Source organism: Pelophylax lessonae, assembly GCF_965119305.1.
Source record: "Pelophylax lessonae genome assembly, chromosome: 8".
Classification (NCBI taxonomy): domain Eukaryota; kingdom Metazoa; phylum Chordata; class Amphibia; order Anura; family Ranidae; genus Pelophylax; species Pelophylax lessonae.
The window spans coordinates 162,938,167-162,960,362 of record NC_138775.1 but is presented as its reverse complement, the minus strand read 5'-3'; the positions used below and the strand labels follow the sequence as shown (position 1 = coordinate 162,960,362).

Genomic DNA, 22,196 nt, shown 5'->3' with positions numbered 1-22,196 from the left:
TTAGCACAACTCCCACCCACCCCTCCTTCCAGCACGGATCCACCCCAAATCCGCCCATCCTAGCACAAATCCTTCCCCCCAAATCCCACCTCCCAACACAAATCCCTCCCTACCATTCTCCCCTCCAAGTTTAAATCCCCTCTTCTAACACAAATTACCCCTCCTCAAATCCTCCTTCCTAGCACAAATCCTCCCCCCATCAAATATCCCCCCCCAAACCACTTTCCTAGCACATATCCCTCCCCCAATCCGCTTTTCTTGCATAACTCCCCTATCAGCACAAATCCTATTACCTCCACAATCCCCCCCCCCCCCCGCGTTGCCATACCAGTGCAGGCCATCAGCACACCACTGACAGACAATGTCACAAGACCAGTACAGCCAGCAACAATGTTCCTGATCGCTAGCCACACCAGTGCCTCAAATATATATTCCATGTTTTGTATACTCTATATCCATACACCTTTTTTTTTGCCAATAAAACATAGCAGAATACAGTTTGGCTTAAATGTATACATTTTATAACAGAAACTAAGGAAAACTTTTTGTGATTTTGTTTTCTTTATATAGCAAAAAATAAAAAAACTCAGAGGTGATTAACTATCACCAAAAGAAAGGTATATATGTCTCAATAAAATTTATAAAATTCATGTGGGTACAATGTTCCATGACTGAGCAATTGTCATTCAAAATGTGACAGTGCTGAAAATAAAAAATGGCCTGGGCAGGAAGAGGGGTTCAGTCTTCAAGTGGTTAAAGTAAACTCTTTTTTGATAGGTCAAGGAAAGAAAACAGGTTTGCATTAAAATATGAACTTTGAGGAGATCATACTTAGCTTTCTCATACCACCCATATGCACCACCACAGCTACTCCAAATATTGGTAAATATTGGGTTGGTAAACTTGTCTCTTCCCCTGCTCTAACAAATGTAGTATTCAGTGTCTGTGCAGTCCATATCAAGGCCTGGCTGCTTGGAAAGGGTAGGGGGATACATGCATATCTCTCAAAAGCTCCAATCTTTTGAAAGTTGAAACTTACACAGGACATTTTGGGTGCTTTAGCAGCAGATTGGAGTATATGTGAGGAAGATAAGTATAAATTGCTTGTGGAGCCTTCTTTCAAGCAAACCTCTTACCTTGCCTAGGCTAGACTTAAAAAATGTTTGCTTTACATATAATTCACCAATGGTAGCTCCTGTATTTCTTTAGGGGTTCCTTTTACTCAGCTGCTTGTGTTTGGTGGTTGTAGGTAGTTGGGAAAATATACTGTATGTACTAGCACTTATTATTATACAAGAATTATATTGAGCCAACAGTTTGCGCAGCGCTTAAAGCGGAGTTCCACCCAAAAGTAGAACGTCTGCTTATCTGATTGCTCCCCCCCTCTGGTGCCACATTTGGCACCTTTCGGGAGGAGGGGGAAGAGGGTACCTGTTTTGACAGGTACCCATACCCACTTCCGGCGGGCTCGGCCGTAGCGAAGTACATTGCAAGTCCGGCCCACCTCCTCCTTCAACCCGCTGTCGCACCATTCAGAATGCGCAGCGCGCTTTGCGCATGCTCAGTCAGGACCCGGTCATGAAGCCTCAAGGTTTCACTGAAGGGTTCCCTTACCAGCAAAGGCAGCGGCAGCACCCGACAGCCTATGAAAACATTGGCTGGGGTTTCCAACATTGTTGGATTCCAGGACAGTTAGTGTCTTAACATTAAAAGTCAGCAGCTACAGTATGTGAAGCTTCTGGCTTTTAATTATTTTCTGGGGGTGGAACTCCACTTTAACAACATGAGGGCAGACAGTACAGTTACAATACAATTCAATGCAGGAGGAGTCACAGGGCCCTGCTCGTTAGCGCTTACAATCTAGGACACTGTCACAGTATACAGTGTATGTGGAGAGATTTCCCCAAAGTAGTCACAGAAAAAATTAGAGCCTAACAGATATTTTAAGCCCACGCCAAACTATCAAAAATAAATAAAACGTTTTAGCTGGAGTCGGGATTTGAACTGATATAAAAGATTTAACTTGATTGGGATGTTGTTGTTTTGTTTTTTTGCTCTGCTTTTTCTCATTTATTTGTGGCTTCTTAACCGAATGTATCTTTATTTTTAGTTCCATGCACTCCGGACATAGTTGAGGTGCAAATTGACTGTTTGACAAATGAAGCTCTTGTGTCCTGGAAAGAAAACAATACCCATCCCATCCACCATACAGCAGTGGCTACAGATCTCCTGGGAAAAGAACTGTCTTGCTCTGAGTTTAATAATTCCTGTTCCATATCTGGTCTGGAGTGTGGCCTTAAATACAGTTTCCAGGTGCATTCTTCAAATAATTACTGCAGCTCATTGAATAGTTCGGCCTACATATCTAAGACAGGTTAGTGCTGTAATCTACATGAGAGATATTACCAGTGCAGAATTATGTGCAAAAAAATATATATATTTTTTTAGCAAAACTTACCACATATACTATGGGGTTAGCTAAACTATCCAGTATCAGAGAATCATTTCTTCAGCAAAATAGTAATCTGGTCTGTCACCAAAACCAAAGTACTAATGAAGTATGTCCCGACCCAAGGAGAGACAAATTCACAAGTTTTTGCAGAGTTTGCAGTTTATTCTGTAGATTTATTTTCTTACTGGTTTGAGCTGTAAAGCTTCTGCAGGAAAAGCAGTGCCACCTATGTGGCTGTACAAAGTGCCAGAGCCTAAAAACATTTTATGTTGACACAGTTTCCAATTTTCTTATTCAATAGAAATTTTTAAATGATATTGTGCTTGTGTGAACTAAAATATTTTGAATGTATTTTTTACTACAAATTTGCATCTTAGTCAACATTTGTGCAAGAATTGTGGGGCATACAAATACAATAACAATTTAAAAAAAAATAAGAAAAATAAAAAAATATTTTAATTGTGTAGGCCCTTTGCTTTTTGGAAGATATACAGCATGGGGATCTTTACTAATGTCTACAAAAGTGCATGACATTTATATAGCCTTCTTGAGTGCCACCTTGCTGTCCTATGTTACTTTGATGGGTTAAGGAAAACCGTTAGCTTGTGATGACAGAGTCCCCCTTTTTTTTCCAGTAGTAAAATCTAGCATATATATACATAAATAATAGTGTGCTTCTGGTTACTATGCAAGAAATGAAATACTGAAAATGTATCAATTTACAATCAAACAGTGAATTGAATAGTCTATAAAGTTCAATATGGAATAAGTCCATGTGCCGATAGCAATGAAAGCATATAGTGGAATGAAGGTGTATCTAATTATTCTCAAGACAATGATATGTACAATCAAACAGTGAATTAAATAGTCCATAAAGTTGAATATGGAAAAAAATCCATGTGCCAATAGCAATGAAAGCATATAGTGGAATGAAGGTGTATCAAATTCATCTAATTCATCTCAAGACAATGATATATCCCACATAACGGCAAACTACGTGAATTGTTAAGGAATTCCTCCATACACACGTGCACTCCACCGAAATCAAGCCTCTTACCAGATGGTTGTGATCCCCAATTACAGAGGTCAAACACACATGAGAAATAATGGACTCCTCCAGGTGTCCCTGAATCGGATCAGTATGGTCCACTGGGTATCAACATATGATATTCCCCTATGCCAACACCACAACTTCGGATCCAACTCAAACAGCCGCCATAGAGGAAAAGGAATATAGGCCGCACATAGCATAAATACTGCTAGTACACATTTAGCAAAAACGTGTGTATGGTGTAATTCCTTAACAATTCACGTGGTTTGCCACCTGGTGGGGTATCTCATTGTCTTTAGAAGAATTAAATACATATTCATTCCATTATATGCTTTTATTGCTATTGGCACATGGACTTATTTCTATATTGAACTTTATGGACTATTCAATTCACTGTTTGATTGTTCATTGATACCTTTTCAGTATTTAATTTCTTGCATAGTAACCAGAATATATAAATGTTTTCACATCGCTTTTGGTATTCGGGTGGTATATAGGCGCAGCTCTTTGATAACTCATTACAGCGCAGAAACACACTTTTTTTTATAAAATCTAGCATTGAAAGTATCCATTTATCCAAGCTGTGGTGCCTAGCATACAATGCAGAGATTAATTAAAGGCTTCCAGATAAGAAACTGATTGGAAAAACCACAAAGGTTGCCCAAAAAAAAAAATCTGAAAATATGGGGTATGTAGTGGAAAGAATTTTCTACTAGCTATCTATCAGATGCAACTCCTATTTGCTTTGAACATTGGCTTTTACATGTTTAGGTCTGATGTGCCCAGGCTGCAGTGCCATATGCCCATTTGTTATCTGTTATGTCTAAGGGTACTACTAAGTTTGAAATATCCCTATATTTGGGATGGTACACAACACTTATGTCTTAGCTTTTTTTTTTTTTATAGTTTCTCAACCGATTATACTCTAATGATATGGGCTTGGATATTATTTTGCATTTTTTCCTTAATCAGTCTGTGATTAAGTCTCCTATTTAATTTGTCTTCAGCAAATTGATAACTTGCCAATTGCCTTTGTAATACATTCCTTCTGTGAATGCTATTTTGCAGAGACCTTGTCTTCTCTATTAACTTCTTTATCAATGATGTTTATTAGGATTTTCAAAGACAAGAAGGAAATACAATTAATATTGCATGGTAGCGACAGACAGATACTATACACCACTGATCCTCTGCCATACAAAAATACATTAACAAAATAACCAAATGGTTAACAAGCGGTTATTACTGGCATATTATTGTAATACAATGAAACTAGGAGATAAGATAACATTCAGATTACAATTTATATGATTAGTGCAATACAATTCAGACTGTAATCCCATTTTGCAATTATAATAATATTGCTAAAAAGGGAGGAACTGTGCCAGAAAATAGATTCGAGCCAAGTACCATGGCTCCCATAGTATGCACTTCAGCATTCTTAACCTCCTAATTGAGGGAGAATGATCCCACATTCCAATTAGAAAATCTGATGTACCCCTAAAACTAATAGGGGTGTTCTGCAGTATAAAGAATAGATAGAAAGAACTAAAGAAAAAGAGGAAAAAATGGGTAAAATGTATTACCTGCATGCCCACACCCCACTCTAAGCTGAATCAGCTTGGGAAGCACCTGCAATATTATTGATCCAGGGACTCCAGGCTTTATCGAACAGACTACCTTATCATTAAAAATGGCAGAAAGCATTCATTTATCATAATCCAAGGAAGTTTTGCCTTAAGTAAGTCAAAGGGTATGATAGCTAACCCCATGATTAAGTGATTGCAATCTTCTCTATTTATTTGTGTGAATATGTACAACATACAGCATGTGTATATCTTTGTCAGTATTGATACTGTTACTTTATGTTCATTTGAATACTTATAAAAACACTTTTGGATTAGATGCTGCCAAGTTAAATGGCACCTTGGAATTTTATAGCTTTCTGTGATATCAATTGTGAAATGTTTCCACTTTCCAGTCCCACCCAGCCTCCATTACAAGTTGTGTCACATTCCTCAGTGGTTTTTCCATAATGTTGAATAAACAAGACACTCTAGAATCTAGCTATAAGATAGTGACACATTTGGTATAACAATGTGGGAAGAGGGCAATATCTATATTCATGTGAAGAAATCTTGCAACCTACACCTAAGATGATTCAAACCACCATCATTAACTCAAAGCAAAAACTTTTGGTTTTGCAGGGATTGGCTTCTCTTGTTGCTGCATTGGTTCCAGTCATATACTGGAGTTCATTTCTAATATCTTCTTTACATTTTGGTCCAGTTGGATTAGGGTTAGAGCTGTAGTATTTTCTGTAAAATAGTCTGTCACTGTCTAACTAAGTACTAAGGTACACAGGCTTTTGAGAATAATCAAAGTCATCTTGAGATCAGTTTGTACTTTCTCCAACTCCCATATACAAGTCAGTATAAATTCATAGTGACAAATGGCAAATGCATAAAATGCAAGGTAAAAGCAATGCAAAGGGATCACTAATGCTTGCAATTACAACTTAATATCAAATGACTGTGTATGTTAGCTTTGGGATGGTAAACATCAGTAAATAACAAGAACTTAATATAATTAATAAGTCACTTTTTTATTCCACAAAATTATCTAATACAAATATTTTTTTTACAGCCCCCTGTCAGCCCATAGATGTTATAACAAATGTACAATGTGAAAACAATGCTGGAATTATATCCTGGGCGGAGAGCAGAGGGGCAATACATTATCTGGCAACACTAACTGGCAATGGATCAACTCTGAACTGTAACACTACTGATACTACTTGTTCATTTAATGAATTGCAATGCGGCCAAAGATACAGTGTAAATGTAATGGCCATGGATGACAGATGTGTCAGTGTATTGTCTGCCATTAGTACATTTCCAACAGGTAAGTAGAAAACATATTGCCCATATTAACTTTTCCAATAGTTTTCTAGAAAACATTATTTGTGTACCTTAGAAATAGTAAAAATCAACAGAATAAATTCCTGAGGTGTCAAAATATACAGTTACAGGATAATGTTTCCAAAGAGCTTTAGGCTCCATTCACATATTGGCGTTTCGGATCACGGGCAGAATCGCCGCACCGTGAAGTTCTTGTACTTTTTTGGTCCACAGGCGTCCCCTGAATCTGTTTGCGCGATTTTACCATGATTCGTTGGGGACAATTGCGGCAAAATCGCGCAGCGTATGGTGTGCCACTGCAATTAATGGGAATTCTGCCCGTGATCCAAGACGCCAATATGTGAACAGAGCCTTATGTTTTATTATTAAAAAGCACTTACTGAGTTCCAGTTAAAATGCCTGTTATAATAATATCCAATGAAGTGACTGGCCTAAGGAGATGCACAGAGATAAAACAAATCCTCCTTCATAGATTATACCTGTTTATCTGCAGTCTTCTCTTCTCTACATCCATTCAAATTCCAGAATTTATAAAGCTTGTCTGAGCTGTCAGAGCTCTCTGCCAAGCTCAGTGAAGAGAGCTTTGAGAGCTGATTGGAGGGAAGTGACACAACCCCCTTCACACCTTCACACAGGAACAGAGCTGAGGCTGTCAATCAGCTGGAGCTCCATCCCCTGTCATTTTTTTTATCTTGGTGTCAGGAAAACTTATCAGAAGTGATTCATGCTGATAGCAGAGGAATATAGCAGCAGACAGAAATTACACTTAGTGCTTCTAATTGAGACAAGTACACACTACATAGGGATATGCATTGTTCATATTTCCTGTCTGAAGTTTACAACCACTTTAAATTACTTTGCAAAGTTGTCACTGTCCATAGTGCAATAAAACTACTGAGTGCTGGCATCAGTAACAAAAACAAATGTGCAGAGCTTGGTGCTTGAAACAATGGAATCATGTCACAGTAAAGTAACTACAGTAATTACTGTAAATGAAGAACCATCTGGTTCAAGTTCATGTAATATATTGATAAGAAAATTGGTAATCTAACTATTTGTTTTAGCAGAAAGTTAGTGATGCTTCTGAGCTTTTTCTTTGATATATGGCTAACATTGTACAACACCATGCTATTGCTTTTATCGGAAAAAATTTATGTGGGCGTCAATACAATTTTTTGTGCTTTTGTTTGCAATAAAACTGTTCTAGGATTTTAAAAAAAATCACAAAGTCAGCTTAACTGGCAGAATTATTTGTTGAAATGTAGTGGTGAGAAGAACCACTTCTACGGTTGTCTGGGTTGATGGCAAAAGAAAACTTTACTTGAAATATTGAAGCATTCACTGTCCAAATGAGGCAAATCTGGAATAACATTTCTCGTAAAGTTAATAAACACATGCTTGATTTAGTTTCAAACAAGTGTTTGACTGCAAACGGAAGCCATAGTTCATGTTAGTTTTCATTGAATTGACAAGTTTCCAAATAGAATGCATCTGTTTTAGGTAATGTACAGTCAGGTCCATATATATTGGGACATTGACACAATTCTAATCTTTTTGGCTCTATACACCATCACAATGGATTTAAAATGAAACAAACAAGATGGGCTTTAACTGCAGACGTTCAGCTTTAATTTTAGGGTATTTACATCCAAATTAGGTGAAAGGTGTAGGAATTACAACAGTTTTTATATATGCCTTCCACTTTTTAAGGGACCAAAAGTAATGGGACAATTGGCTGCTCAGCTGTTTCATGGACAGATGTGTGTTATTCCCTCATTATCCCATTTACAAAGAGCAGATAAAAGGTCCAGAGTTAATTTCAAGTGTGCTATTTGCATTTGGAATCTATTGCTGTCAACTCTCAATATGAGATCCAAAGAGCTGTCACTATCAGTGAAGCAAGCCATTATTAGGCTGAAAAAACAAAACAAACCCATCAGAGAGATAGCAAAAACATTAGGTGTGGCCAAATCAACTGTTTGGAACATCCTTAAAAAGAAAAAATGCACCGGTGAGCTCAGCAACACCAAAAGACCCGGAAGACCAGGGAAAACAACTGTGGTGGATGACCGAAGAATTCTTTCCCTGGTGAAAAAAACACCCTTCACAACAGTTGGCCAGATCAAGAACACGCTCCAGGAGGTAGGTGTATGCGTGTCAAAGTCAACAATCAAGAGAAGACTTCACCAGAGTGAATACAGAGGGTTCACCACAAGATGTAAACCATTGGTGAGCCTCAAAAACAGGAAGGCCAGATTAGAGTTTGCCAAAAAACATCTAAAAAAGCCTTCACAGTTCTGGAACAACTTCCTATGGACAGATGAGACCAAGATCAACTTGTACCAGAGTGATGGGAAGAGAATAGTATGGAGAAGGAAAGGAACTGCTCATGATCCAAAGCATACCACCTCATCAGTAAAGCATGGTGGTGGTAGTGTCATGGCGTGGGCATGTATGGCTGCCAATGGAACTGGTTCTCTTGCATTTATTGATGTGACTGCTGACAAAAGCAGCAGGATGAATTCTGAAGTGTTTCGGGCAATATTATCTGCTCATATTCAGCCAAATGCTTCAGAACTCATTGGACTGCGCTTCACAGTGCAGATGGACAATGACTGGAAGCATACTGCGAAAGCAACCGAAGAGTTTTTTAAGGGAAAGAAGTGGAATGTTATGCAATGGCCAAGTCAATCACCTGACCTGAATCCGATTGAGAATGCATTTCACTTGCTAAAGACAAAACTGAAGGGAAAATGCCCCAAGAACAAGCAGGAACTGAAGACAGTTGCAGTTGAGGCCTGGCAGAGCATCACCAGGGATGAATCCCAGCGTCTGGTGATGTCTATGCGTTCCAGACTTCAGGCTGTAATTGATTGCAAAGGATTTGCAACCAAGTATTAAAAAGTGAAAGTTTGATTTATGATTGTTAATCTGTCCCATTACCTTTGGTCCCTTAAAAAGTGGGAGGCACATATACAAACTGTTGTAATTCCTACATCGTTCACCTGATTTGGATGTAAATACCCTTAAATTAAAGCTGAAAGTCTGCAGTTAAAGCACATCTTGCTTGTTTCATTTCAGATCTATTGTGGTGGTGTATAGAGCTAAAAAGATTAGAATTGCGTTGATGTCCCAATATTTAAGGACTTGACTGTATATAATTATTTAAAAAGGGTTCATAAAACCTGTTTCTATTTCCATGTCTGCCAATATGTTAAGCTGTATGCCTTGGAGGTCATACTTGTGTTACTAAGCTGCATATAAACACTCAATCTTTTGGAGGTCATTCTCCTTTGGTAAGCGCTCTTTGATGACACTGTGGTGCTGTGTATTCGCTGGGAGGATTGCATCTACAAAGGAGAACACAGAAGCTTGAACTACATGGACTTGTGTCTTTTTTTGACCAGACTAACTATGTTAATATGTACTGTAACTTCACTGGCACTTCATGGGACTTTGCTTTATATTTTGTGATTTTTGATTCGCTGTATGTTGGTTTGATGAACATTTCTGGACACTAACTTAATTTTTAACATGTAGTTTGTTTATTTATTTATTAGAAATAGTGCTTCATATTTAATTAATTAATTGTATGGCGTGTTGTGCAAACTGCTTTTTCTGGGTATTTAAAGTCTTTAGCCTAGCTCTACATCTTTACACTAGTGTTGCAAATCTTTCTTGATGTTTTTAGAGCAAACCCCATTGAAGTCTGTTGGCAAATCTAGTTACTCTATTCTGGACATACGTAAGGTTAATGAGGAAACTATTGTCAAACATAAGGCATGTTAAGACGGGCACTGCAATGGAGAACATACCACAATGAAAAAAATATATAAATACATTATATACTATATGCACACTTAAAATATGGCTGCTGTGATCCAATCCTTTAGTAGAAATGTGTAGAAAAATGTAAAACATTCAAATCGCAGTGTTCTAATCACAATAAAAGCATGGGTCACATTCAGCGGCGCTTAAATCACACTATCAAACAGTATGACTTTAGTCCAAAATATTGATAAACTGTCCACATATTATGAGCCATATATTATATCCATAATTTTGAATGTCCAGTGTGTTAACGGAGAAGATATGGAAATGCAGTCTCTCAGGCTAAAATGTCACCAGTGTTCCTTAACAGATGCTCAACAGCCTTCACCACACCTTCTGTGCTCCCCTTAGTAATGGACACTCACCACATCTCACATCAATCTGAGCCTGTATGCATCAGCTGCATGAGCCCTTGCCCCCGGATCTCCAGCCACTTTCAATGATTCTGTTAGCCAGGACACCTTATCAGCTTCCTTCAAGACGGTTTGTGTTGTAGGATTACCCTACCCTTTAGTAGAAATGGTTTAGGTTATCCATTCCTTCAAATTATTGGCATTTGCAACTCAGCTTACAAGGAGCAAAGGCTATGCATTGCATTTTTGGTTCTTACTTATTTATGGCGGTAAACCTACAACGTTTTCGGACAAATATATGTAATTTGCGAACTTTTCAAATTTCAGGTATTGCAAATTCATGGTGGCGGCAAATCAGAACCTCATCCCTACTGACAATAGTAAAATAATGTTTTAACATGAAGTGCCCAAATATCCTAGTTGGTTTACTTTGGTCTTGATGAGGTTGTAAACCTCAAAACAAATAACCTGAAAGAAAAAGGCATAATGAGCTAGTATGCATCGCATACTAGCTCATTATGAAATACTTACCTTAGAACCAAGCCCCCGCAGCGGCGCCTGCTCACCACTGACACAGCCGACAAGTTCACCCATCTTCCTTCGGGGTTCGCGTCCTCCAGCCATCTGATTGGCCTGAGCCGCGATGATGTCAATCCCGCTCATGTGTGCAGGAGCCGCCATTCACAGGGCTGGGCTCTGAAGGAACAGCATGGGCATCCGTTCCTTCAGAGAGCATGCGCCAATGATGTCACTGGCTGCATGCAAAGTAAATATCTCCTAAACGGTGCATGTTTAGGAGATATTTACAGTACCTATAGGTAAGCCTTATCATAGGCTTACCTATAGGTACAAGTTACAGAGGAAGCTTTACTTCTTCTTTAGGGTCTATGCAAAGTCAACTTCTTTTTGTTTTGGATAGCATATAGAAGGGTTAGAACCCCTTTTAGTTTAATTGCTGTCTGTGTCCCCACTAATTATTGATCTGGGTGACCATTATCTTCAATACAATGATAAGAAATCAACAACAAAAGAGGCAGTGTGATTGGGTGTTGGTTATGGCTCCTTTTTGGACACTCCCTCTTCCTCTCACAACCTCTACTAGCAACTATTTTTGAATGTTATCTGCTAATCAATGGACTAATGTATTTACTAGTGCTGCACTCTTCTGTATCATTTGTATTCAAATATTGTGTATAAGATGATTACTGTGTAGTCATTCCTTTTGGTAATGACATCTAGGTAATGTATTTTTTTATGTACAGTTCTTTTTCAGTGAGAAAACCTACATAGTTAATATATTCTATTTATTTTGCTCAGCTCCCTGTCAGCCCCAAGGTTTCAGCATTGACCCTGAGTGCAGCAACCAGACCGTTTCAATGTTGTGGGAGGAGAGTAATGGAGCCCAGCTATACCGTGTGGAAGTTGAAAGCAGCAATGGTGAACTAAACTCATACACCACAACCAGTCTCTTCTTTAGCTCTGAGGTTTTGACATGCAGCAAGACATATGGGTTTACTGTAATGGCAATTGGTGAAACTTGTAACAGTTCTAAGAGTCTGACGCTTTATGAAAACTCAGGTAGTGACAATTACTCTTTCATAATCCTAATAATTCACCATTTCATAAGCCTTTACTCACTAATTGTACTATTTTCAAGACATTGCTTTTAACAAGTGTTAACGATAATACTTATTGTAGAAATTAAATACTCCCTGATATTTCCTGTTTTCCCAGCACCCTGTGTACCAGTTGATGTGCAATACACAACCAATTGTCCTACCACAATGGCCTTGGTGACATGGTCTGCAAGTGAAGGAGCTATTGATTATCATGTATCAGCCAGTACACCTGGAGGACTAGAAAGTCGTTGTAATAGCTCCAGTACCAACTGCTCATTATCAGGCCTAGACTGTGGCTTGTCCTATAATGTCCAAGTAGTGGCTGTAGGCCAGAAATGTAGCAGTAATGGCAGCTCATTGGTGCTTCTGAACACAGGTAATTGTTACAAACTTTTTAGTTTTCATTAGTACATACCCTAGATCAGCCAAACTGTCAGATCATACTGTCTTGAATGCCAAGGCTGATGCAGTGTTTAACTATTCCACTAAGCTTTGAAAACCAGTACATGTACAGGGAGATTCTATAGAGAATAGTGGGCATGTCCATCATTGGCTTGACATTTGTGGTATGCCGTTACTAATGATGGTTTCTTCCAGTGCATGTTTGAGATATTTAAACTTCACCAAAAGATAAAGATGTTTTGCTAGCCCTGGGAATGTGCTGCTTGTTTACATTTTGAGTAGAATTAAATTAAATGTGCAATTATTGTCATGCATTGCTGAAGCCTTATAGAGTGTTCTTTATGTAATTTGTGATTATTTGTCTTTGTCTCTGTGAGGCCTTCAGTACAGTGAAGGAAATTTCTTCAAGCCCCTATTCTGTTGTTTCTTCTTGCCTATCATTTCTACTGTGTCAGTGTATTATTTAAAGGTGTATAAATTATGTCTGAACCTAGAGGGCAGGAGGGTTGGACGGTCCACAGGGTCAAAACAGTGCAGGATTACATACATTAAAACCAGCAACCCTCAAGGGGGTAGTGCTACACCTACATACTTCTGAACGGCTTCAGGCCTATATGTCTTATATTTCTAGTCAGCCTTCACTTCAATTATAGTAATAAGTGCTTAATGATAACTTACATAAAGCCGATGCATTCATATTTTTAATCGTATAGATTATAGACTAATTATAGTATGTATCTTAAGCTTTAAAGAATAAAAAAAATGTGGTTTGTGTTTAACAGCCCCCTGCCTGCCAAAGAACTTGGAAGTCCATATTGACTGCACAAATACCTCAGCCATTTTGTCTTGGGAGGAAAGCAGAGGGGCACAGCACTATGTTGGCAATGTGGTATTTGATCAGGACTCTGTCTACTCATGTAAAACTGAAGGCACAACCTGCATTGTGCCAGACCTAAGCTGTGGCACTGTCTACTCCTTCTCTGTGCTGGCTATTGACATGCAGTGCAACAGTTCATTTACTGAGCCTGTACTTTCTGGTATGGGTAAGTTTTATAGATACAAATGTCTGCTAAATATTTGTATATTGGGGTATAATATAAAGGATTTACTGAGATTTTATGGTTTTATGAACTTATAATTTAAAAGTTTCATAGATTAGTTTGTCAGCAGTCTGTAACAAAACAGTCAGATTTAAGTCTGTCTGTCTCTGTAAAGCCTGTGTTTTTTTTTTTGGAAGGCAACCCATTTGATGGAACACAGTGCAGCTTAAAATGGAACTTCATAGCTGCATTCATTCCCTCTCTTGTCCATTTGGCCAGGACGCCATCTTGCAAGGTCTGGCCCATACGCAGATGCAATGCCAATTCCTACCAGATATTTGGAATCTGGGAAGACCAGTGTCATTTGTGCATATGTAGCATCATTTTTTGTGTATGGGTGCAGAAGACGCCTTTTCTAATGTCTGGGCACCCTAGTTGTCAGCAGCGCTTAGTTTGTGCACATGCACCATAAGCTCAGTGCATGCACAGATGCACAGCCTACTGCCTCCTAGGATTACAATTTCAAAGCAAGTGGGGCTCAGCCTATGCTGAAAAGCAGGAAGTGCTGCCTCACAGCACAAAAAATGTTGTTGAAGATTGATCAATCAAAGACAAAGTTGTTTGGTTACATTAACGGTACACGTTAGCTGCAAACCAATGGCAGTATTTGTGAAGAGCCTCATACCAACTGTGAAGCATGTGGTGGAAATATTATAGTTTGGGCTTGCTTTGCTGCTTTAGGACCTGGGCAGATTGCAGTCATCTATTCAACTATAGAGAGAGGATAATTATTGGCGCAAGAGGGACACTTGATCATGCAAAAAATGTAAGAACAAAGGAGGAACCAATTTATAAAAATATTACAGAGAAATTATATAAAAATGAAAAAATGGCTCATAAGGCAGAGTCCATTATGAAATCGCTTAGTCCATATGTGGTGTGGGTGTAGCTCACAGAGGCAGCTCTGTGTAGAAGCAAGAAGCAGCTTGGACCAATGTAACTATGTATATACTATATCTGGGCAATGCCATGGAAGCTGGAAACCACTGAAGTAGACACCACTATTCCAGTAATCTCCACTTGCTTCTGAGTCCAGTGCTGAAAAGCTACCCTGCTTCATTCTGAGGTCAGCCCCTCATCATAGACACCATTCAGCTAATGCCCTGCATTTTCTGAATGAATGCAGTGTTCTCTGATTGGACAAGGTGGAGAGGACAGTGAAATAATGGAAGCTAGTTGAAATTACTGTGGTAGCGGTGTCTACTAGGGTGGTTTCCAGCTTCCAGGGGCATCATCCAGGTGTGGCATATGGATAGTTACCCTGCTCTAAGTTGGACCAGTGTAATCATTTATAAAATATGCATGCCTGGAATTCATCTTTAAATTGTTCTATGAGCTGGAAATCTCTGTAATCATCACATTCTGGCAATAGCAGTGGGGCCTGAAAGTATAATTGTCACACAGACAACCTTTTAATTTGTACAAACATTTGTTGTGCTTTGGTGTTTATTACAGTCCCTTGTCCTCCTGATGAAGTGGAAACTTCAATTTATCGTGGAGATGTGAAGCCACAGGAAGTGGAGATATCCTGGAATGGAAGTCATTGCAGTACAGATTACATGGCCACAGTCCAAGGACAAATCGGATATGATCCAGAGTCCTCTTTTACTCTGAATTCATACTGGACATCATATATGGACTTCTACATTCCAGTACCCTGCAGCTCATTTTACAATGTTACAGTAACTGCTCGCAACATGGCAGGATCAAGCTCTCCTAGTACACCCATTGCAGGTTACACAGGTCTGTGCATAAAATACATTATACATTGTTACACATAACAAATTCCTATTGCAACATTTACATTAAAGAGGAAGTAAACTCTCTCTTTTTAGCTGTACCTACAGGTAAGCCTATAATAAGGCTTACCGGTAGGTACTGTGAATATCTCCTAAACCTGAGATATTCAGAGTGCATCCAGCCAATGATGTCATTGGCACATGCGCTCTGAAGATCCGGCTTATAACGCTGGACCTTCAGAGTCCGTTCCGCAAACAGGCGGCTTCCGCACACATGCGTGGGAGTGATGTAATTGCGGCTCCAGCCACTCACAGCGCCGGAGCCCCCAAACCCAGAAGAAACACCGGGGAAGATGGCAGCCATCTCAGTGGTGTAGGGGCACCACTGAGACAGCTTTGTTCTAAGGTAAGCATTTCATAATGAGATATTTTGCGGTGCATGCTAGCTTAAAATGCCTTCGTCTTACAGGTTTTTTTTTTTTTTTTTTTTCCCTTCTAGAGTTTACAACCGCTTTGAAGTATAACAAAAGACAAAGCCTGATTTTAGTTTTAGATAGAGTGGAGAGGGATTAGTACCCCAGTCAGTTTTTTTTTTTTTTTTTTCGCTTTCTGTGTCCTTGTTAGGGAAATTCACCATCTCTATTTATCCTGGTGACCTTTATAACCAAGAGTGAAAGTAAAAGAAAATCCAAATTTTGGGTTGTCACCAGAATAGGAACAGAGGGGAGGACCCTGGTAATTGCCAGGGATTTCTGTCACTCTGGAGAGATTTCCTCTCACTACCTGTTGCGAGTACGAGACAGGGAGTGAAGGGAAATCTCCCAATGAGACATATGGAAAAAAAAAAGAAAAAAGTTGACAGGGGTTGTATAAGCTGAAATCTAAAAAAAAAAGGTTTTAAACAAAAGGTATAAAAAAAAACCTTGTGAGCTGTTATGTGCACCTAAAAAATATTGTGAGCTACTGACACTTAACAATCCCATATGTTCTGTGGGATAGACAATAAAATAATAAGTGTGTCGCTCTGTGTCACATGAATACCTGAATAAATTATACTGAAAAAATAAAATAACCTCCTAGCATAAGGTGCTAGGGGTGTTTTCAATCAATATGTCTCTAATTATCAAACACAATAAATCCCACATAACCTGATATTATAATATCCATAATAAATATATAGTCCTTGAAATAATTTATATGAATTGTTTATATGTTTTCAAGGACTGTATTATATTTTTTCAAGGATTGTATTTAATATGGATATTATAATATGAGGTTATGTGGTATTTATTGTTAAAAAAAAGTTTTGCCTTTAGTTTTATATTTCGTTTTAGGTTAAAAGAAACATTAAGCCCCATTCACATTGAGTGCGGCTCGCCTGAAATCGCACAATTTCAAAGCCTCATCTCAGTGCGACTTCAGGTGTGACTTTAAAGACATCTGTGCGACTTCATGCACAGTCTGACCCGAAATCGCCAAAAGCAGTGCATGTAAATCAATGCGGCCTCGCAAATTTAGCTTCGCATCAATTTTAACACTGCTATTGCGGCACATTGCGCTACATTGCATGCAGTACTTTTTATCAGCGTAGCACGGTGAGAGGCAATCCACTGCCTCGCTCCACGAGGCTGGCAATTGAACTTTATGAGATGCCTTTGTGTTCACAAAAAAGGAAATAGCTCAACCAATAAAAAACAAAAAAAAACAAAAAACATCCCATTTACACGATTCTATACCCACAGTTGATCCAAAGGAAGGCAAAACACCCCAGCATATTTGCACCAGCAGGGGAAAAAATTCCTTCCTGATCCCCTGGGTTGTCCCCAGAAAAGTAATAGTGGGGAAAGCTTCCACTAGAAAGCTTTTGGAGACCTGGGGGGGCCCAAGGGTTGACCTTGATCGCCAGGGATTTTCTCTGACTTCTTGTTTTGGCTATGGGACAGGACAGTACGGAAAGACAAATCCCCCGTAAGGGACACCGATGGCAAACAAATAAATAAGTAAAGGGACAGGGGTTATAACCATCCTACACTCTATCCAAAATGAAAAAAAGTGTTTTGCCTATAGTTCCACTTCAACTAGAGAACAACATAGTCCATATACAGTAACTGATTGAGGCAGCACAGCCTACTATGTGTTTTAAAAGATAAGTCTACCCATATTGAGACTGAGCTGGGAGACACCTCTACTTGGAACAAAGCCATTTGTTTCAGGTGTACTATCATTTCAAATACTTGTACCATCATCTAGACTTTTACTAATGTCTATATTTTATATACACACACTGATTTCACAAAACATCCTTGTCTCTATCGTTTTCAGCAATTTAATGCTTAGCATTATTTTCCTTTTGTTTTACAGCTCCATGTCCTCCACAAGTGAATCCGCTGGTAGTAAGTGCAGGAACCATTTTTATATCATGGGAAGGGTCACCATATGCCGATGAGTACCGAGTTGTGGAGATGGATAATGGTAATAGAATATGCATGACACCAGGTCTGGCCTGTCAAACATCATTCACATCCAGCAACTTCCAAGTTATCGCTGTAAATCCATCGGGAGAAAGTGACCCAGCTTTTGTTCCAGGTGATTTACATCCACAATATATTACTGCCTTGAAGTTCTAGGTCCCCAGTATTTCTATAGAGGGTATACATTCTACATCATTGTTCTGAGATATACAGTGCTTTGCGAAAGTATTCGCCCCCCTTTAACTTTTCAACCTTTTGCCACAATTCAGGCTTCAAACATAAAGATATAAAACTGTAATTTTTTTGTGAAGAATCAACAACAAGTGGGACACAATCAGGAAGTGGAACGAAATTTATTGGATATTTCAAACTTTTTTAACAAATAAAAAACTGAAAAATTGGGCGTGCAAAATTATTCAGCCCCCTTAAGTTAATACTTTGTAGCGCCACCTTTTGCTGCGATTACAGCTGTAAGTCGCTTAGGGGATGTCTCTATCAGTTTTGCACATCGAGAGACTGAAATTTTTGCCCATTCCTCCTTGCAAAACAGCTCGAGCAAAGGATGGAAAATAGGGTTTCCATCTGTCCAGATTTGACGGACCGGATCAGATGTCAGCGGACATGTCTCCGCTGACATCCGATGCCCCATAGAGATGCATGGGGCATCTGTTCAGATCCGCCTGAAAAACTGACGGCAAGTGTGAAAGGGGCCTTAGTTAAAATCACAATAGGCAGTGGGAGGATTGCTTTTACAAGAGAGCAGACCAGCGGCTCTAAAAAAAATGGTACCAGGTACGACTGGTCAGCAAGTGAATGACATCGCTGGATCTTTAAAAAAAAAAAGGTATGCAAGGAAAAGTTAAAAACTAAAGTTAAAAAATGTCATTTACATGTTGATGAGGGCAGAAAGGAATCAACCAGGGGAAGCAAAATATGATTGGAATAAACTTCAGCTTTAGGCTGGGTTCACACATATGCGGCTGCCGATTGTAATCCGGATTCCACTGCGTTTCTGTTCACCAGTTCAGGGCCTTTTTGAAAACCGCACAGCGGACGCCCAGCACCTGTGAACCGGCTCCATTGAAAGCCGGTCTCATCCACATTATGCGAATTGGATGTGGTTAAAAACTCATCCAATTTGCATATATGTGAATTGAGCCTAAATGTTGCTGTAAAGGAAAATTGCTTGGTTGTCATACTGATCCACTGGTTTTAGTAGTGGCTAAATCATTTACCGTACCTTGTAAGTCAGGTGTTCTAACTTCAGTTTGACTGCGCTTGCTGCTTGCTTGTTGCTGGCCAGCAACTCAGTGTATTAAAGCCAGGAGGTTAGCAACTTCAGCTTACACATTCCCTCAGTGGAGATTTCTCTTACACCTTAAAGCATGACTAGATGACTGTGCTTTTAATACAATCATTATTTTAATTGACCTGCACACTCCAACCAAGTCTTCTATTTACCTCCCCCTGTTCCACAAGGAAAGCCTCCGGGTTGGCAATGCTTAACTACCAGGGAAGAATTTTTTCTTTCTCATTTTTGGACTCGCAAGCTGCAATAGATTACATTTTTTTTTTGTTTAGATATGTTATTAAAGATAACTGTGTTACAGGATTTACCCTTTAGGTCAGTGATGGCTCTTGTAACACTGGCTCAGGGAAAATGTCTATCAGCTCCTGAGACTTGTCTTCTTTATTAGAACAGTTTTATTCCTTATTACTTGTCTTCTCTATTAAACCGGTTTTGTCTACCTCTAGAGTAAAAAGGAAAATATTTTACCCTTTCAAAATAATTGTGTTTAAAATACAGTAATTGTGCCAATGATATGGTCTAGATCTGTGGCTCCCCAAACTGTGGCCCATGGGCCAATGCAGCCCAGCCTGGCTTTAACCAACCCTTGGGGAACTATTTTTCCCACTGACAGCAACTGAGACACATTCATTTCACTGACACCACTGATGGGCCACTATTCCTTGTATCGACACCAATGATGGGCAGAGTTCTTCCTACTAACACCAACAATGGGCCCATTTCATTCAAATGACACCAATGCCGGGACACTATTCCTCCCAATGATATCAACAGTGAAGCACTGCCCCTTCCTCTAACACCAAGAATTGGATATTACAACCCCAATTCCAAAAAAGTTGGGACACTGTGTAAATTCTACATAAAGACAGAATGCACGGATTTGCAAACCTCATAAACCCATAATTTATTCACAATAGAAAATATATCAAATTTTTAAACGAAGGAAAAATTAGTAAAAAAAAAAAAAGGTAATTTTGAAATTCATGGCAGCAACGCATCTCACAAAAGGTGGGACAGGGCCGTGTTTACCTTGGTGTAGCCCCTCACTTCTTTTAACAACACTCTGGAAACATCTGGGAACTGAGAACAGTTACTGTTTTCTATCTTTCTATCTGTTTTCTATTATAAAATATGGGTTTATGTAATTTGCATATCATTGCATTCTGTTTTTATATAGATTTTAGATTGTAAGCTGTAATGAGCAGGGCCCTCCGTTTCCTACTGTATTAAATTGTATTGTACTATACGGTCTGTTCTTATGTTCTAAAGGGCTGCGTTAACTGGTGGCTCTATATAATATAATATTTTTCAGTGTCCCAACCTTTTTGGAAATGGAATTGTATTCCTTCACCCACTGACCACAGGTACCAAGTCGTTTTTTATGCCAATAGACCATTTATCGAGGGGGATTATTTACTACCACTGATGCTAGGGCATTACATCCACTGGTCACAGTCCAGCCCCCCTAAAATTTGAAGGATAGGAAATAACCCTTTGTTTAGAAAGTTTTAAGACCCCTGGTCATTATGTTTGTTTTATAGCTTTCCCGATACCATTTTAAATTGCATGTAAAGATTTATTTGAAGTAACCTACAGCCATAGTTGTGAAATGAGTGTATCAGCAAACATATCTTAGGGCAAAACATAATTTGACATTATCAATTTAAATTGTAACTTTTTTTCCCCTCTACAGGATATACAGCAATAAATAATCCATAATGAAGATGTATGGCACCTCTGCTAGCTTCTTTTATATCCAGCTGCTAGTACACTTCTTTATAAACTGGAACCTCTGCATTTTACAGTATCTGCTTTGTGAAGACAGTAAAGTGATTCCTTGAAACAAATGCTTTTACACTGGTTTCTCCTTGCATATATTGCCATGTATATTAGTATTGCTACCCTAAATGTTATGTATAATGCTTCAAAAATTATATCATTTAATAAAATATTTTTAGTGCTCCAGCCATTTGTTACCCTTTTCCATTTACTATTTCAACAAAATAATACAACTGTTACTAATTTGCGCATGAGAAAGTGATTTTATATATCTAGTTCTATTCTCGGTCATGGAAAGGAACAATTTGGTATATTAAACCCCATCAACTTATGTGATATTTTTCAAAGATAAGCCAAATACATTTTAATCCATTCATAGATGACGAAATGCCTAATGGTTTTTGCCTTGAAGGGGAGCTAAGGGTCTCGTGTTTGGAAATTAGAGCACTCATACCACTCTGCTGGTCTTCTGCTTCCTCCCCTTGATAGACACCTTACCTTCCTCTGTGCAATAATGAGATACTGATCCCTGGGGAATGCATTTAAGGGAAGCTTATCTCCTTCATCATCAAAGACTTTTTGAAAGACCTTTTTTAGGAATCTAGCCCACAGTGGATATTGTCTTATTGGCAGCAATTTGCCAGAATAGCACAATTATACATGTATGGTCCCGTGACCTAAACAGGCTGGAACTATTTTGATTCAGGGTAACTGTACTGCCATATAAAACTAACAAAGTTTTAACAATACATGGGAAAAACATAAAATACACTGAGGACTTGTTTTGTAATATATTTAGTTACATACGTTATATCTACTGTATGTATAGTTCATTACATACAGTAGATATATATATATATAATATAGTTGTATATACAGTAGATAAGTTTAAGAAAAACATTTTGCTGTTTAAGTAGATAAAATGTTGTATCATTTCTGAGTTTTGCTCACAATCACAAGCTGCTGGTCTGTTTGGAATATTCATCTGGGGTGGCCAAGCGCAGTAAGGCTTTTATTGGCGTCTGTTAACATTTGTTGAACAAATCGATTAAATTCATCCAAGCCTACCTAGCCCTTCTTTGCATTACTACACCTGTGGGGAAGTAACAATCCTTTATCAATCCAGCTGAGGCTGAAAAGTTCTACTGCATCAGCTCCTTCCCTAAGGC

At 38.7% G+C, this 22,196-nt stretch overlaps 1 protein-coding gene across 1 annotated transcript in view; it reads left to right on the top strand.

The window, feature by feature from the left end:
- Positions 1-21,046, top strand: part of LOC309561928 (uncharacterized protein) — a gene marked incomplete at its 5' end in the record, with an annotated part of 144,672 nt that extends 123,626 nt beyond the window's left edge. Inside the window, 9 exon segments of the mRNA XM_082266008.1 lie at positions 2,111-2,374; positions 6,150-6,407; positions 11,926-12,186; positions 12,343-12,603; positions 13,374-13,384; positions 13,387-13,672; positions 15,185-15,472; positions 17,830-18,054; positions 20,942-21,046. Of these exon segments, the coding sequence (XP_082122134.1) occupies positions 2,111-2,374; positions 6,150-6,407; positions 11,926-12,186; positions 12,343-12,603; positions 13,374-13,384; positions 13,387-13,672; positions 15,185-15,472; positions 17,830-18,054; positions 20,942-20,967 (1,880 nt within the window). The 3' untranslated portion in view covers positions 20,968-21,046.
- Positions 21,047-22,196: the final 1,150 nt, after the last annotated feature.